Source organism: Arvicola amphibius, chromosome 2 (assembly GCF_903992535.2).
Source record: "Arvicola amphibius chromosome 2, mArvAmp1.2, whole genome shotgun sequence".
Taxonomy (NCBI): Eukaryota; Metazoa; Chordata; class Mammalia; order Rodentia; family Cricetidae; genus Arvicola; species Arvicola amphibius.
The window spans coordinates 7,845,030-7,864,107 of NC_052048.2; the positions used below are offsets into that span (position 1 = coordinate 7,845,030).

General features: G+C 42.0%; 1 protein-coding gene across 1 annotated transcript; it reads left to right on the forward strand.

Moving 5' to 3' along the window:
* The first annotated feature begins 11,180 nt into the window (after window positions 1-11,180).
* Window positions 11,181-18,072, forward strand: Kcnj8 (potassium inwardly rectifying channel subfamily J member 8). The gene is made up of 3 exons (XM_038319603.1): window positions 11,181-11,483; window positions 12,315-12,757; window positions 16,304-18,072. Exons 2-3 carry the CDS (start codon window positions 12,384-12,386, stop codon window positions 17,202-17,204), a joined length of 1,275 nt encoding a protein of 424 aa, XP_038175531.1. The 5' UTR covers window positions 11,181-11,483; window positions 12,315-12,383; the 3' UTR covers window positions 17,205-18,072.
* The last annotated feature ends 1,006 nt before the right edge of the window (window positions 18,073-19,078 follow it).

Sequence of the window (19,078 nt, forward strand, 5' to 3'; positions counted from 1 at the left end):
ATGGACTCTATCACCTCATCGAGGCAGGAATAGACTTAGTTGACTTCCCAGGGGAAGAAGCCTTTACTTCTCTGAGGAGCAAAGGGATGAGGGTGCCATGGGGGAAATGGGAGGATAGGAGGGAGGGAGAACTGGAATTGATATGTAAAAAATAGATAAATAGATAGATAAAATTTTAAAAAGAAAAAATAAACTCTAGCTCAACATTTTTAAACTAGTGATTTAATTCACTGAGTTAGCTAGTCAAAAGAAGAGTCACTTAAACATGTGTATTTGGCATAAGTTAATTTACTCTCCATCACTGATTAAAAAAAGCATAAAACACACCATGCCAAATGACATATAAGTTCTTTGCTCTGAAAGGTTTCATTAAAATCACAAGAAGAAAACCACGTTAGTCACCTCCATTATTATTTATCCCTGGTTAGAACTACTAAAAATTGCATTGCAAACACAGAAAAAAAATTAAAAAATAACAAATAAAACACATGTCTTGTCAAAGTTCTAATTACTTTTCAGTCATGCCATGAGATATATGTCCTAGCTGCTTCTTAACCCTAGTTGCGGACCCAGCTCATTAACGCACAGTTCTGAGAGGTGCATATTAATGTCTCCATTTTACCAACAAGGAAAAAAAAAAAAACAGGGTGAGTAAGCGTGATTTTCAAAACCACCAACCAAAGAAAGGAGAGCACTGGTTCCTTTGGGTACCAGTCTTGAGTCTGTGTAGAACTGATGAGCACTCCTTCTCCGTGGATTAGAACAAAGTAGAACAGAACCAGCTACTTCTTGGAAGTTTGCCAAAACTTGGATATCATCTACTTCTGCATGAGTGTACACACGGATTAGAGGTCAGAGAACAACCTGGAACTGGTTTTGCTTTGTTTTTTGGAGTTTTATTTGTTTGTTTTTGTTTTGTTTTGTTTTGTTTTGTTTACAGAGCTGGGAACTGACCTAGGGCCTCATGTGTTAGAGCCCACAAGACTTTACAGTAAATGTACAGCTGACAGACCAATAGGCAGATCCACAGAAACTGTGTAAATACACGTCCACATAGAATAACCTGTTTTGCAGAGCTGTGGGAACACTTGTCTTTTGGACGGGTCTCTGTCATATCTGTGGAAACCTTGTAAGGCCACGATTCTCCCTTCAAAATGGGATTCACTCCCAGAACACCTCAGCAGTGTAACTTCTCCTGCAGGGGCAACGGAATGACCTTTCCATTCCCCAACACTTTGAGGCCTTAGAATGATAACTCTTTGTTCTAACAGTCAAATTTACATAGAGTCAATCCCACAAAATTACCTGCTAACAGACCACATGGAAATGTCTATAGAAGACAGGCACTGAGCAAGAAGGCAGCACGCCCCACCTTTGCTGACAAACAAATCTGGGTATCCCCAAAGCTGGTTATCACAAAAGAGTTTAGATGAGGAGAATGGGTGAATCCAGGATTCGGGGATGTTTGGTAACTTTACCTAATGGTGGAGCCACCTGTTCTGGAGTACAGTTTTGTCAGCTTTTACCTGTCCTTTTTTTGTAATTTTGTTAAGCATATTATCACTGTCTTTGCATACAGAATTTTACAACTTTGTCTGAAATAATAAAAACCTCATGGAGATCACTCCTGCTTCTGCATCTTTTTCTTTTTCTTCTTCCTCCTCCTCCCCCTCCACTTCCTCCTCATCCTTCGATTTCTGCTTCTTCCTACAAAGGAATAAAGAACATGTAGTGGTAATGTACAGGAGTTGGTTTATTTTGTTTGTCCTCAGATCCAATTAGCCTGCCACAAGGAATCTTTCTGGATCCTGAGAGGTTTAATGACCTTAACTAATGCATGCTAAGCAAGTGTTCTGCCACTGAACTATACTCCCAGCACCACCTGAATCACAAATCTTCCTCACCCCGAGGCTCTATGAACTTAATTAGTACCTCTCCTGTAACTTTTATATTTTATTTATTTATTTGAAAAAAAATTCAAATGTATAACAAATTTCTGCAGTTTGGCAGAGGTTGTTATATTACCCCTTCTGTTCTAACAGTAAATAAGGTAATATGACATTTTAAATTAGAAACCAAGCTCAACTATTTAATTCCAGTATGGACCTGTTTAGGTAACAAACTGACCCCACAAAATGTTTTTGCTCAGATAATCTTTACCTGAAGTAAAACCCCCAATTTAATGGTAGAAAAGAAAACCCCAGCCTCCATGGGCTCAAATCTAAAAGTCCTTTGAAATCTTTCAGCTTTTGTAATCCCCTCTGCAGTCAGCCCTTTCTGAAAGGTGGCAGTCAGCAGCCACTCAACATGAGGTTCTGGGAAATGTTCATTCTTCTTTCCAGGCACGGCATGAGTCACTGGCTTTGCAAAACCTTTGAGTGCACAGGGTAGAGAAGGACATGTTTGGAAATCTCTTCTTAAATGCCAGGAGCTTCCCCTGCAGAGCAGAGGCCAGGCTTGTGCAGCTCTCTCTGTCTCTCTCTTCCACACTGTGCTATCAACACCCAAGTCCAGGTCCTGGAAGCATCAACAGCTAACAACTCTTCCTCATTTCTTGGGGTGGGAGTTGGGCCTTTACAACTCTATTTAGAGCTAACATTTTATAACTTCAGTGTAGAAAATGCTGACAGATATTCTCTCCTTAGTTAAAGGAGCCACTTTTCTCTTGGTGACATTCACGATTCCAATAAAACAGGCATAGTGATATTCAAGTTCATGTCTTATTATTAGTATTTTGGTTCCTTCCTGTTCAATATTTGTTGTCAGTCAAATTTAAGAGCTGCAGAGGTACCAATACAACTATTGATTGTATACCATACTCTGAAGGTTGGTAAGATCTCAAAAAAGACTCTCAGCTCTATAAAAATAGTACATAGTCCCTTATTCTCTTAGCCTTAGATTAAGGGAAGAGTTAGGTAATAACTAAAGGAATCTGCAAGCTATACCTCCCTCCCTTCCTACACTCACCTCATGCTCTGGCTCCTTGACCAAACCAATCCTCACATATTAACAAGAATTCATCAGCACATGACCTAGGGCAGGCACTGTCCAAGACACTGTATACAGGACAACTTGTCTTACTTTTGAATATGTCCATCTTCTGTTAATGCAGCAGAAGACCCAAAGTTAGATGTTGTATAAGGGAAGGGGAGTTATTTGGATTTGTTTGGTTTGGGGACTGCAAGGACAAGATCAAGCATCTCTGGAGAAGACTTCAAGGAAGGTTGCATCATGTGCCTGAGATCACAAGATCACTCAGGGCACACATCTAGAGATTCAGACAGAACAATCTGCTCTCCTGAGACTAATCCACTCCTCAAGATCAGCCTCGGTTTCCTCAGCAGAAGGATGAATGAAGCATGCATTCAGAGTGAAATTTCATTCAGTCACAAAGAGGGAAGAGTAGCAAGGTGAGGTGGCTCAGCAGGAGAGAGCACCTGTCCTCAAACCTGATGGCATGAGCTCAATCCCCATGACCCATGTGGTAGAAAGAGACCTGACCTCCCCAAAGGTCTCCTCTGACTTCCACAGGAATGCCATGGCATTTGTGCCCAAGCCCCACACATATGCAAAATAATAATGATTTTTTTGCAAAGAATTGACATTATCATTTGTAAGAAAATATATGGAACTAGAGTTTATCATACTGAATGAAATAAAACAGACCCAGAAAAACAAATATGACCCTTTCTCTCAGACAGAGGACTGGATGTACATAGAGGGGAATATGGACAAAGTACAATAAACTTAAATGAATATGCCTTTATGAAAGCCATGTGGCAATATACAGATTAATAGAAATGGGTTAAATTAATATAAGAGTTAGCCAATAAGAGACTAGAGCTAATGGGCCAAGCAGTGATTTGATTAATACAGTTTCTGTGTGATTATTTCGGGTCTAAGCTAGCCGGGCATGAGGAAACCAACAAGCGGCCTTCTCCAACAGCTGAAGCTCCTCACATCCCTGAAGCAATGTGTTTTGTTTCATCTTATTGGAAGAATTTATACCTTCTCATTAAAGACATTTTAGTTTGTGGTGAAGGATTTTATTGTTGTTTCATATTTGCCCCAAATAACCTCAGAGGAGAATAAAGCCACATCACCAGGCATTTTTCATGTAGTTGGACCATGGATGAAAAACCATTCTTCAGAAAGAGTGCCCAGTGGGAAAAGCAGTGTGAGAGCAGACCTTCTGAGCTTGCCACAGCTGTTCCCTCCCTAGGCAGATGAGTTTGCATAGATTACTTCACTGTGTTCTAAACTTAAAAGGAATGTGAGAAAAATAACTGAGTTCTCAGTGGGTCACGGTTTGTCACAGCCTAGTTTCTGCCTGACCCACTAGGTAAGTGGGGGGATGGGTGGATCACTGATGTATCCTACTTCTGCCTTCTCTGTTGACTGCACTGCTCTTGGTGGCAGTGTTCAAGCATGTCAAGCTATTTCCAAAACTGTCTTGAGTTCCCTAAAGGGCTCATAGTCCAGGATGGGTACATGTACAAGGTGAACCTCCAGTAGTCTTCCTCAGGTGGCATCCATCTTGCTTTTTTGAGAAACATTCACTGAAGCTTCATAGGCCTGAAGCTCTCAGATTAGGGTAGATTAGTCTGGCTGGCCAGCAAACCCCAGAGGCCCCAGTTTTAAGATTACAAACGTGTCATCACACACAACTTTGTGGGGATTGAACACCGCTCCTCTTACTTGCATGGCCAACATGTCCTGACTGAACTCTCTCCCCAGCCCTTGATTTATTGTTCATAAACCTTCATGTTTCATAATTATATAATCCTTTCCTTCTGTGGTTAATAGACCACGGTTTCTTCTCTTCACCCTGAGAGCAGAAAGTTTGTTTTATCCACCTAGATGCAAATAAAAACATATTGGTTGTTATTGACTACCCACATTGTGACTTTCTGACTCACACTCACTCGTGAGATGGTTTACTTGGATTAACCACAGTAACTGGTTGCAAATCTTTTTCATTTGCCATTCTGTAGGATCTCTTTGACAAGATGAATGACCTAATTAAAAGGAGAGAAATATTTGTTATACAGTGTACACATACACACCTAACTCAGACAGAAATATTTCCAGAATGCCCTGACAGGTAACTGTGAAGAGTTATACTGTCATTCTCAATTACTGATAGCACTCTGAAAGTGAGTTTGTGACATGCTGTTTTGATTACCAGTTTATGTAATGTTTTATTATGTTGATTCCAAAGCAATATGTTCCCAAGTGGTTTAGATGAGGACACATATAAAGCAGCACACCGAAAAAATAGACCAACCGTAATCCTGGCTGCTGATGCAAATGCTCCAACTGTCATCTGGAAGATTTTCCAAATTCCAAAGTCAAGAGTTGAAAACTCACAAGTCAAGTCAAAGGCAAAGTCATCAGACACAAAGATCCCACCCTTCATCTCAGAAGTCATTTCCAGGGTCTCACCAACCTTCATTTAGTAACCATAGCAACTGGCAGTTGAGAAAGACAGCGGCCTGTCACCCCTCAATTGCCTGTAAGCACCTGAAAAGCTTTACTTCTTTAGAGAGTAAGAACATCAGGAACCACTTCATAATCATTTCTTTTCTTATTGCTGGGATGAAATACCTGAAAAGCATGGTGTGGAAGGAAGGCTTTGCTTGTGCTTACAGTTTAGAAGATATGATCCAGCATGACAGGGAAGGCATGGCAGCAGGAGTGTGAGGCAGATGGTCCTCCAGCATCTGCAGCCAGGAAGCAGAGCGGCTGTGCTGTAGGCAACAGCAGCAGAGAGACAATGGAGAACAGAAAAAACTTCTGAATTATATCAGCCAGTGTATTTCAAGGATGTGTTGACCTCACAGTGGAAACCAGGAGTTGTGGAACATTGGGGAAGGGGTTTTGCTCTTGTTTCCAGAGGAAAAGAAAAGCTATTGAATACCATCAAAATTAATAAAGAAAAATTCAGAGTTTCTATCTCATGTCATCTGGTATAGGACAGAAGGAAGAAATAATTTAGGAAAAATGTAACTCTTCTCCATACCTATTTTTTCTATATCACACCTTTCATTGAGTATACCACCATATAAATAATGTTTAAATTTTCCACAATGAACAATGAATTTTCCTGCAGTAATCTTTTAAGTTTCCAGGAAGAAGATGGAGCCCCACAACAACAACTTCACCCGTTTGATATGATGTCATGCTGCTGATACTACTATATAAGACCTGTTTTGGGTACCAGCTGCTTAAGATGGTTCCAACTTAGTTAGCTAAAATGGTGCATCTTTTTTACAATGTTCTGGCCAGAACTCCAAATAGGAGCCTCAGAAAAACGCTGGAGAATACTCAGAGACTATTTGCAATTATACCAGACAGTAATCTTGAACTTTAACCATCATTTTACTTTTACAGGATCCCATAGAAAGAACATCATCCCCATGAAAGCTGGAAGTGACTCTAGAAGATGGTGTCCTTTCTCCCAACAAAGTTTGTCCTTGGGGTTAGGGACATCTATTAGGGGTTGATTATAATTGGTATAGGTTGGGGTTGGGGTGGAAATTATGTAGGCTCAGGGAACTTTTTGAAAAAAATAAGAGAGAAACTGGATGGGATAATAAATAGATTACTGTGAGCTTACTCATGCTAATAATAATAATGAGTAATAGTGAGATTGCTTGTGAGCTATTATTTATAGATAATTTACATTGGTATAGATTCTTGTATATTGATACAAATTCAAATTATATTGAATATGCTCCTATTTCTGTCTATAATATTTGTACACCTAGGCAAAATTATTTTGTCATATTGTATGTATGCATGTTTCTACCTCTGCTTAAGACATTTTGTATATTAATATAATTTTAGGATATATTTATCACATTGCACTATACATTTCTACCTGTGATTAAGATACTTATACATTGTTCACATTTTAAGGTCATTGTCCTCATTTATAACACAGTTGTTTAAAGATTGTTTAATATTCTAATATGAAATCTTAGTCTCTAAGTTATATTGGTATTAAGATTTATAGGTCAATAGTCATCCATGTTTGCCATACTTATAGTTAGACTAATCAGGTTCTTTAAATATATAGAGATTGTATTCCACATAGATAGGTAATATTCAACCACTTCAAAGAGCTGTAGTGATGTGGGAGGGTCTTCTGTTTATGTGTTACTTTCATTGGTTAATAAAGAAACTGCCTTGGCCTTTTGATAGGACAGCAGCTTAGATTGGTGGAGTAGACTGAACAGAATGCTGGGAAGAAGGCAATGAATCAGTCGCCATGAAGCTCCGGCCCAAGATGGACGTAGGTTAGAATCTTCCCGATAAGCCACCACCTCGTGGTGCTATACACATTAATAGAAATGGGTTAATCAAGATGTGAGAGTTAGCCAATAAGAGGCTAGAGCTAATGAGCCAGGCAGTGTTTAAATGAATACAATTTGTGTGCTGTTATTTTGGGTGTAAAGCTAGCCGTGCAGGAGCCCGGCGGGACAAAAAGCAGACCTGCTTACCTCATCACAACGCTGTAGAGTATATCATTTAAATAACTTAGGGTTCTCTTGATGTGAGACACAATTGCTCCTGGCAGCATCAATTTATTCCCAAGAGCATGTTGAGTCCCAAAGACACTACACTTGGAGCTTGTTTTCTTCTTGGCAAAACTGGCCTTTGGGCAAGGAGCTGCCCATGCCTCGACCATTGACAAAATGCACAATGTCCAGACAGGAGAAGCAGGATACAAGAGAAAGGACTGTCAAATCTTGCCAAGACTGGGTAAGACAGTTTTAAAATTTTTCCTGTCTCTGAAAATGGTCTATCAGTTACTTTAAGCCTTAACCAAAGTTGGTTGCTCCAATGTTGCAAATGAGACTTTGGATGATTGCCCATAGCCAGTTGTCTATATCATTTATTGCACATTTTGGAAGTTGTTTGATTGCACTTCCTGTTTACTCAGGTAATATTATTTCCCTTCTCAGGTCTTCAATGGGTTGAAGACTAGATAGTCGTAGTTACTTTCCTCTCATGACTTGGCCAAGATATTTCTAATACAAGACTTATACTCCTTAGGTTAGGAAGATTATTGAAACATTTATCATGTTTCTTGCTTGATATTGTTTATGCTAGTTGTAATTTTAATTTTTACACTTGATATTTGTTCTTATTGTATATAATTTTGTATTAGGATTAGAACTCTCTTATTTAAACAAAATGAGGAGGTACTGTAGGAACTCCTTCAGCTGGTAGCTTTTAAGATACCAGCCCACTTGGGCATGGCCTCTTATATTATAAATGCCAATGTAAAGTGTATGCTATCTCTCTCTTCTGGCTGCTAGATTCGGCTCCTATTCCCTGTTCATGCAGAGGACTGTGATCTGTAAATCTACCCCTAAATAAATAACCTTTTATTATTCTAATTCTCAGTTCTAAGCTAGTGTGGGATTTCTTTTTAGTGTCCATCTTCACAGGTGGATGCTGGTGCTCAGCTCCCTTTCTCTTTTCTTTGCTCAGTCTAGAACCCCAACCAGGAAGATATTGTCCACGTTCCAGATGAGTCTTCTCCCCTCAGCTAATTCTCTCTCTAAACACATTCACAAATCTCCTAGGTGATTCTTAATCCAGCCAACTTGACAATGAAACCCAACCCTCACACTCTCTATTCTTAAATAATAGCTTGTAGTGCCTACAAATAACCTGACTTCCACATGGGCAAGTTATTGTGTTAAGAAAGCTAGTGACTGGGCTACCCAGCGAGCATTGCATTCAAGCCCATTGCCTCCTGCCTTATGGGTGTTTCCTAGTTGCTGACTAGATTCACTTCTTCTATACCAGGGCTCTTGCCCACATTTCATGGCTGTCTACTTGTCTATGAAATGTCTTTTCCCCGTTTTTCAATATACTCCAAATAGACCTAGTTTTTCAAAGACAAGATTGGATACCAAACAATCCAGGATCATTCCCCTAGCATCCCAGGCTGTTCTGCTTTGTCCTGAATTCCTATGGTAGCTTCTGTATTTCACTTTACTTAACATTTTAATCTTTTATTATTTATTTCATTTGTATAAGAATTTTGCCCACATGTATGTCTATGCATCCCATGCATGCCTGGTGTCTACAGAGGTATGAAGTTGATGTTGTATCCCCTGGAATTGGAGTTACAGATGGTTGCGAATCACCATACATGTGCTGGGAATTGAACCCAAGTCCTCTGGAAGAGCAACCGTTGCTCTTACCTCCATACCTACACACATTCTTAATTGTGTCAGATCTTATCAATATCCCATCTCTTCTACTCTTGCTGTCTGTCTCTGAAGATCAGCAATAGTGACATATATTTATATATTTCTAGTTATGTAAATGCATAGTATATGTTTAATAACCAGGCATGGTAGGTACATACATCACTTCTTTCATCTTAGTATTCAAGAGGTTGAGTCAAGAGGATTGCCTTGAACTTCAGGCCTGTCTAGGCTATATAGTGAACTACAAGCTAGCCTGGGCTACACAGTGAAATCCTGTCTCAAAGGACAGCAGTAAAACGAGAGAGAAGGAGTAGGGGTATAGCTTGGTTGGTAGAGTTCTAGCATGCACAAACTCAACAAAAAGCAGGCATGATGTCACCTGTCACCCAGCACTTAGATGATACAGGCAGGAGGATCTGAAGTTCAAGGTCCATCCTAAGCTACACAGCAAATTTTAGGCCAGCTTGGAACACATGATGCCCTGTCTTATGGGAAAAAAATGTTAAATGTTTTTTGGTGTTAAATTGGCAGACAGTAAACTGCACAGCATGCTGCACTGCAAGCTGTATTTCAGTGGTGGGACTCACTGCACAAGTGGCGTCTAGTTGGCTGCTATCAGGTCACAACAGCAGAGAACAAAGGACGCAGAAAGAAGCCACTGAGGGGACAGGCACCCCAGCCTTCAAGGGGTTAAACAGATCTACCCACAAAGGAAAAAAAGAGGTGGGGAGAACTCATTTTCCTTCATTAAAGACTAATTTTAGGTCTTTCTAGTAAATGAGCGTGTTGTTTATACTTCATATACTCTCGACCCCCAAGTCTGGGAAAACACATAAAATTTCCAAGAATTAAAGTTTCCATTAATCCAAGCACCAAAAACAGAGGCTTGACCCTCAGGAGAAAGCACATTTGTTCCTCCTGGCTCATTCTCAAAAGCTATAGAAAGATAGAAAGATATTTACTGTACAATCCTTCTTCTTTGCAAATGTGCTGCCTTATCATTCCACAATCTAGATGGGGCAGGGCGGGGCCAGGCGGGGATGCGGACTGGAGGGAAGACCACAAGTCAGAAACCCAGAAACCTGAGCACTGACTGCGTCTTGATGGTGGCAAGCTGTAGACAGCCCATCCTGCTGATTGTAAATTTCTTTATTGGAAGATTGCTGATGGAGTTTTTGCTATTAGTCTCTACTTCTCCCCTCTTCCCCTCTCCTCTCCTCTCCTCTCCTCTCCTCTCCTCTCCTCTCCTCTCCTCTCCTCTCCTCTCCTCTCCTCTCCTCTCCTCTCTCCTCTCCTCTCCTCTCCTCTCCTCTCCTCTACCCTCCCCCTCCCCTCCCCTCCCCTCTTCTCTCTTTTCCCTCCTCTCCTCTCCCCTCCGCTCCCCTCTTCTCTCTTTTCCCTCCCCTCCCCTTCCTCCCTTTCGTGTGTGTGTGTGTGTGTGTGTGTGTGTGTGTGTGTGTTTAAGTTCCCAAGAATCGGTCTTAAGTGGTGAGGTACTTTATTAGAAAGAATTTCAACTCTCTCATCCTCTGTTCTAATGCTCTCAGGGCTGGGACCCCACCCTACCCCACCCTACCCCACCCTACCCCACCCCACCCCACTCCTCTCTACCTCATCCCACCCAGAACACCTAAACTCTCTCCATCTGGTTTTATTCAATCTGAAGCAACCCAGTGATCTCCCAAAGTTACAATTAAAAAATAATAAATTAAAATCTCTTTGCGTCAGTGAACTTGGACTCAGAAAGTTCTCTGAGCCACGAGCCTTTTAAAGACGTGTGTGTCGGACCAGCAGCAGAGTAGTGGCTACTGGGAACCAAGCTGACTTGGCGGGTGCCTCCTCCTGCGGTGGTCCCTCCCTCCTAGCCCGCTCCCTCCCTCCCCAAGACTGGTCTCCGCCTCCACCTTCCCCTGCTCACTAGGACGTCTGGCCCAAACTAGGCGGCTGAGGAGCTAGCTGAGCACAACCATCAGCATCTCTTCTGCCAACTCCTCCCCCGCCCTCCGGGAGTCTGGCAGCAGTGAGGGAGGGGGGACCAAACCCATCCCTCGTCCTACAACCCTCCTCCCCGCGTGCACAGTGAATCGCACCTTCTAGAGTCCTAACTCAGTTCTGGAGGACCAGCATCCCCCGGATCTGCCCTTCGGGCTGTGGCGGCCCCTGCTCCCGGGATGCGAGAGACAGGGACCCGCCCGCGGTGTGCCTTGAGGTGCGCGGAGCTCTCGCCGCGGCGCGCGCTGCCCTGAGTCTGTAAGTTGCATTGCTCCTCCCGGGGAGAACTAGGGGAAGCCGGTCGCAGCCCAGCCCGTGACTTCAAAGCCCACACAGCCCAAGTGCACCCAGCCGGGCTCATACCCAGAACTCCACCGCAAGCCCTGCTTGTGTGTTTGATCCTTGTGTTGCTAATTAGTTTCCAGTATATAGTGTGGTAGGTAGAGAGGGGAGGGGAGGCTAGGTAGGTTGCTTTTTAAAATGCGTCTCGTAAATCCTTCCAATTTAAATCATTCAATTTCAAGTTCAAAAGAACAGCGCTCGGTACCTTGTCAATTACCGTTAACATTTTCTTAAAGAGCAGGAAGCTATTTCTTCGCTGCTACTAAAAATAAGAATTCCTCTTTCTTTACTTTTAACCCTGCTACTTTACTTAAATAACGAGTGGGTAGTTAACCCAGCTGGCTTTAATTTTCTTCCTTAACGGCGTGTGCACGTATCCTTGCCCTAATCCCGAGATGCGGTGAATCACAGAATTCTCTTCGAGGCTGTATTTACAGAAAATGCTCCAAGATTTGCGTATCTGAGACAAGAGGGCTCAGGGATAACAGGGAAGAGGCAAAAAAATAATTCCTCTGGTCTGAAAAGGAAAAAAAATAATCCTTTGGTTCAAAAGTTTTCTCAGGGTTCTCAGACTTCAGACACAAACTAGCTTCTCGTTTGTATTGTTGACCCCAACTTCATTCAATTTTGTGTGCCACTTCGTGTGTGTATGAAAAGGTATCCCCTATGTACAAGGACTCAAGGGGAAGAAATGAAGTTGGCAGATTTTAATAAGCGGTTTTTTTGTTTTTGTTTTTTCTGGCGTAGGAGGACGCGCGTGGAGGAAGGGAGCCGCAGGTTCGGGCAGGTGCATAGACAGGCTATGGTGACAGGAAGATGTTGGCCAGGAAGAGCATCATCCCAGAGGAGTATGTACTGGCACGCATCGCCGCTGAGAACCTGCGCAAGCCGCGCATCCGCGACCGCCTCCCCAAAGCCCGCTTCATTGCTAAGAGCGGAGCCTGCAACCTGGCACACAAGAATATCCGTGAACAGGGTCGCTTCCTGCAGGACATCTTTACCACCTTGGTAGACCTGAAGTGGCGTCACACGCTGGTCATCTTCACCATGTCCTTCCTCTGCAGCTGGCTGCTCTTCGCTATCATGTGGTGGCTGGTGGCCTTCGCCCACGGGGACATCTATGCTTACATGGAGAAAAGCGCCTTGGAGAAGAGCGGCCTGGAGTCCACTGTCTGTGTGACCAATGTCAGGTAAGAATAAAATGGGGTGACACGCGGGTTGGCAGCAATGTCGAAATAAACATCTCTTTCATGTAGTTGATGGTGAAATAGGGGGTTTTCATTGGACAGTTAAGAAACAAAAACGAAAGCAAATTGGGGGTGCAGGGTGGAGGCCAGCACATTAAAAGAATTTGTAAATGTCGTTTGATGGCTGGGTCTCCGAGACAAGCGTGACTGCTTCTTTGTGTTAACCTTGGATGGCTCCAAAGGATTCCTGACTCCCCAAACCTCTGCTCAGTTTCATCATGATGTTGATGTCCAGTGTGCACCAGTAAACATCTCCAATCTACCAAAAGTATTGTGCAAACGTGAGAAACATTTTTACATGAAGTGTCCTTGATTTTAAAATACGCTAACAATAAAATAATTGAAATAAATGTAAGCCCTTCTTTAAGATTATTTTAATGTATCTGATAGATTGCTTTAGATTCAAAAATGGAAGCTTAAATGCAGCAGAGACGTTTTCAGTGAAATTTAGTTCAAGTTTACACGACAGGGGCTGAGTAACAAGTGCATATTGAAGACTCCCCTTCCAAAACTCCCACGGGACAGGAACGAGACAGCTTTTCATTACACAGATTTGATCCAGCATTTACGGATGCTTCAAAGACAGCTAAAGTGCCCTTGATTTCTGTGGCTCTCCTTTGGTATTCCCAGGAGACCCAAGAATGTTGCAGTGGGGCAAATTTTTTCTTAATCTGTTTTGTTGGATGGAGATATGATTTATATCAAATGCAGAAATGTTCACTGGATAAAAACAGTGGTAATACTGGGAAAATCTCCAGTGTGTTTTCTGAATCATGTTCCAAATCCACAGAATTTATCAGGCAGAGAAACTGAAGAAGAATCATCCAGGCAGGAAACGGTTAAGAAGGAGACTTTTAGTGGCCCTGGAATCCTATAAAAGATGAATGGTATGGCCAGAAGCAGAGCCTCTCATGACTTTACCCTCTCTCCCCACTGGCCAGGCCAGTGCATCAACAGATCAACTTAGACCACACAGAAATCCCCTCTCAGATCTGGGGAGAAGGCAATGCACTAGACTGGTCCACAGTTTTACCACTGGGCACGTAGAATTCTCTTTTCTCCAACATTTGCCTCAGTGACAATGTGGATAAGAAGGCCCAGTGAGCAGAGCGTGAGGGATGCAGAGAACAAAGTCCCATGTGTAAAGCCTTTGAAGTCAATATGTTACTGTCATACAGGGTTCTAAGTAACTTATTGGCGTTGGTATGGCTGAGGAGGGTGATGTATTCAAAGAAGATTCCAGCAAACAGGCAAGAGATTCCGACGAAGAGCAATAGGAGAAATGATCATGACAGCCTTGGAAACATATTAACTTTACTCAAGACAATCCATTGTTACTGTCTATGAAGAAGAAATCATTTAGCGAACTTAAAAATAATATATATATATATATAATCAAAAGAGATCATTCTTTCTATGAAGAGAATGTTATAGTGTTCACTGACTCCTAAAAGTTGCTTCTTGTTACTTCCCATTTTTCAAACAAGACATTCTGAAGAATATCTATTTCCCAGAGGCCTGCCTGCTGGTGTTGAACCATGGGAAATGGTGTCAGAATTACAGTGAAGTCAACATGACTTTATTAATATAGAAGAGTGCCGACTTTTGGAGCGCACTCCACAGCATCATTTAAAGCTTTATTCTCTTCCTAGAGAACATAAAAGATGTTTAATAATTCTAACTATTTGAATTTCCATTCCTTTCATAATCTCAGTGTCAACCAAAGTATCAGATTTGGAAGTGATTTTCTTCCCCGGCTTTCCCCTCGTGTTCCCAAACACCATGCAATCACTCTCATTTTAGGGAGACTTGCTTTCTCCTTTGTGCAGATGACTTTCTAACATGAATCAGAAAGTAGAAACTATGTTATTTTTCTCATTATTATTCAGCTGATACACCCCCAGCTCTGCCTCCCCTAAATGCTTTTTCTCTTGAGACTGTTTAGCCTGACAGGTGGCCAGAAAAAGATAGAATCTTATACTGGCTAGAGAAATTAAATTCCGTTTTAAAATAAACGTTATGAAAACATAGCCCGTGAACCATTTCTAAAGCCAAGGAGACAGACTTTGAAGAGGGAAACCCTTCATTGGGTTCTTCTCTAACACATAAACCATTATTAAACTCAGTACTATATGTCCTGTATCCTCTTCTAGAATCTATCCCTGCTATCTGTAGTATTTTCAGGCCATGCCATATATCTCATGGTGTGTAAGTAGGGCAGAAGTCAGTTCTTATAGTTTTGCACAAACCCTTTTAGCCAAAACAGAGATAAACAGCCCCTTTCTGACCCTACTTAAAAACTGATGGATGTGTACGCTCTCCTGGCTTCCTGCCAAGGTGCAGTGTGTACTCAGTGCTCAAAGTTCAAATGCTTTGTTTCCTCATTGTGCTTGGCACTCTCAAATAGTATTTTGACACACTGCTAATGTATGGATCTCTCGTCTATGAAATTAGAAAAATTTGAGGTTGGGGTGCATGGCAGGAATAGGGGCTGTGAGGAGGCCACAGCAGTTACTGGGTATGCAGCCAAGCGCAAACCTTGCTAACAACCAGAAGTGATGCTTTGTCATCAGAGGTTAAGCAGAGTTATCCAGGAGTCTTTCTGAGGGGCACAGGTCCACTGGAAACCAGAAAACCCTTGTTCATTCGCTAAGATGGAGAGGAGATGTACAGCCACAAAACAATAACAGCAAAACAAAGCAAGCAAGCAAACAAAAAACTCCCCAAGAAAATCCCGATGCCTGTTGCCACCTTCCTCTTGCCTCTTTGAGAACACCAGGCCAGAACTGATAGGACTCAGAGAAGCTGTCTTTACATTAGTCTTGACACAGTCATTTGCTAATTGACATCGGAAACTCTGTTAATAGCTTCCACATTCTCTGGATTACTTAGAAAACAAAACGAGATAATCAGAGAAACTGCTTCTCCTCCAAATAGAAAATCATTCTTATTAAAATTTTAATGTTTGGAGATGGTGTCTTTTATACTGTTTTAGCACCATTCTAGTTGTGTAAGCAGAACAATTAATCACTGAATAATGACTATAATTTTATGAGTTATAAATAATAAATATTGTGCTTATTACTCAGTACCTTCCATATGATTCAAATCTCTTAAGCAATAGAAAGTCAGAAATAAGAAACACCCAGGTGGTATAAGATTTCACAAAATAAGTTGCACTTTGGTGAAAGTGGAATATATCTACAATTTATATTTATTTATTTTATGAATGTCGTTGCACAGTATATGATCTAGGAAATATTATTGAAATTGTGTCTCCAAATCTGGATGTATGTACTTAGGTGCAAACGGAAAGGGAAATAGCAGAGAGGGGGAAAAGGAGAAAAAGGATAATGGGAGGAAGTGGGGGAGGGGAGAAGAGGATGCTTATATTTAAAATTAGTCTTTCCAGAATTTCTTACTAGATTCCAGACTGTTTTCACCATGTGGTCTCTGGCCTGGCATTATTTCTGTTGTCCTTCCTTACAGGTCATTCACGTCTGCGTTCCTATTCTCCATTGAGGTTCAAGTGACCATCGGATTTGGCGGGAGAATGATGACTGAGGAATGCCCTCTGGCCATCACGGTTTTGATTCTGCAGAACATTGTGGGTCTGATCATCAACGCGGTCATGTTGGGCTGCATCTTCATGAAAACGGCTCAGGCCCACAGAAGGGCCGAGACTCTGATTTTCAGCCGCCATGCTGTGATTGCCGTCCGCAATGGCAAGTTGTGCTTCATGTTCCGGGTGGGTGATTTGAGGAAGAGCATGATAATTAGTGCCTCAGTGCGTATCCAGGTAGTCAAGAAAACAACGACGCCCGAAGGGGAGGTGGTGCCAATTCATCAGCTGGACATTCCAGTGGATAATCCCATTGAGAGCAATAACATCTTCTTAGTAGCCCCTTTGATCATCTGCCATGTGATTGATAAGCGTAGCCCCCTGTATGATATCTCAGCAACTGACCTTGCCAATCAAGACCTGGAGGTCATAGTGATTCTGGAGGGTGTGGTGGAAACCACTGGCATCACCACACAGGCACGGACCTCCTACATTGCCGAGGAGATCCAGTGGGGACACCGCTTCGTGTCGATTGTGACCGAGGAGGAGGGAGTGTACGCTGTGGACTATTCTAAATTTGGTAATACTGTGAAGGTGGCTGCCCCGAGATGCAGTGCCCGGGAGCTGGATGAGAAGCCTTCCATCCTGATTCAGACCCTCCAAAAGAGTGAACTATCACACCAGAATTCTCTGAGGAAGCGCAACTCCATGAGAAGAAACAACTCTATGAGGAGAAACAACTCCATCCGGAGGAATAACTCTTCCCTCATGGTGCCTAAGGTGCAGTTCATGACTCCAGAGGGAAACCAGTGCCCATCAGAATCATGACTGCAGGATGATTCTGAGACTGTCACTCTGAGTTCTGACGACTGACAACCCTGAGACAGTTACTCATTGAGTTCTGGTGACTGACAGCCCGGGACAATACCATTGAGTTCTGGTGACTGACAGCCCTGAGACAGTACCATTGAGTTCTGATGACTGACAACCCTGAGACAGTACCATTGAGTTCTGATGGCTGACAGTCCCAAGAATGTTACTCATTGAGTTCTGATGACTGAATATTAGACTGAGCACCAACATAGGGTTGGGACGCAGTGTTCATAGTTGAATGCACTGAAAAATGTTTCATATTCAAGAAATAGAACTTTCTGTATTAATAAACAATAGCACTCAATGCAGAAGACTCACAGCTCACACTTGTTTCACACACAAAATGTCATTGTGACATGCTAAGGTTATTGCAAAGAACAGAGGCGGTATTCATGGCTCTCATTTTTTAAACACAATTTAGGATTGGACCTGGAATTCCACACCTGGCCAAGGACTGAGTCTATTTGAAACATGTAATTGGTGATCTCACTGGCTAACTGCAGATAGAATGGGAAGGAAATGCTCCAATCACATTAAGCACCTTTTGTATATCAACCTTATTCTTTTTTCATGATGCTGTGTGTGGTAGAAATCATAAAGCAAACCTCTTACATCTGTCTGCTTTTAAGCAGCATTTGATCAATCACTAATCCTATACATTGACTTCTCTGTACAGTCTGTTGGGTATAACTGGGCAAGAGTCCACAGAAAAGCTGAGTCCTTGCTCTTGTTCAAGTGTTTTCTCAACTTCCCACCTTTAAGAGCTCTTTCTCCAAGAGAAAAACTGTATTAAATATTTTATTAAACATTTCCTTTCTACTCACTGTGTGGTTTTGTGAGTCCTCTTACACAAAATTATCTCACATCTAAAACCCCAAGAAAGACATCTTTAGAGGCACAGAACCACACAGTGATGAAACTGTCTTCTGAGAGTCCATTCTTAGACCTGTGGCCAAAGAGAATTGCAGGCTTATTTGACTTTTGGCTTGACAATATTTTTTGATATTTATTTCTAAGTTTGAGATGGCATGGGAACCTGAGCTCTTTATCTCTGAATCTCCTATGTCTTGTCTTAAAACTGTATTTCCTTTGTAGCAGTCTCCGTAGTTGGTCAACTGACCAACATAGGTGAGCATTTTGTCACTAGGCTAATCTTCTACCAAAGCATGTGCCATCCACTAGCAAATATACACATTCAATTATATCTAGTGTGTAACTGTTTCTTTCTATTACCTCCTTCCTTCTCCAGTAAGTCCTGCTTCCCACAGGGTGTACATGAAATTATTGTTTATTTTTTATATTATTGAAATATTGAGACATTTCCTTAGAAATCACTGAAGAAAGTATGTCTTCATAAAACAGTCTAATAGCAATTGCAGCCCCTATAGCAGTTCTTGGAAAGGTTTTTCATCATAATAGCCCAAGGCAGCTAAACAAACCCAGCAAGCAGCTGCTACAGGCAGCTGGACATGTGCCACAGGCACATGGACAGTGCTGCTTGCTCTTCAGGAAAGGTACAATGTTCCTGAAAGGGCACCAGCTGCAGAGCAACAAATGCTGGACACAGTTAGTGAAGGCGTGGTGTAGGATTAACGTCTCTGTTCTTTGTGGCGAGGGTTGTTTTTGGTGTTTGGTTGGGTGGTTGATGGGTTGGTTGATTTCTGTAGTGTGTGTGTGTGTGTGTGTATGTGTGTGTGTGTGTGTGTGTGTGTGTGTGTGTGTGTGATTCCCCTCTGTATGCTGTGAATACCATTGGTTAATAAAGAAACTGTCTTGAGCCCATGATAGGGTAGAATAGTGATAAGTAGGAAAAACTAAACTGAATGCTA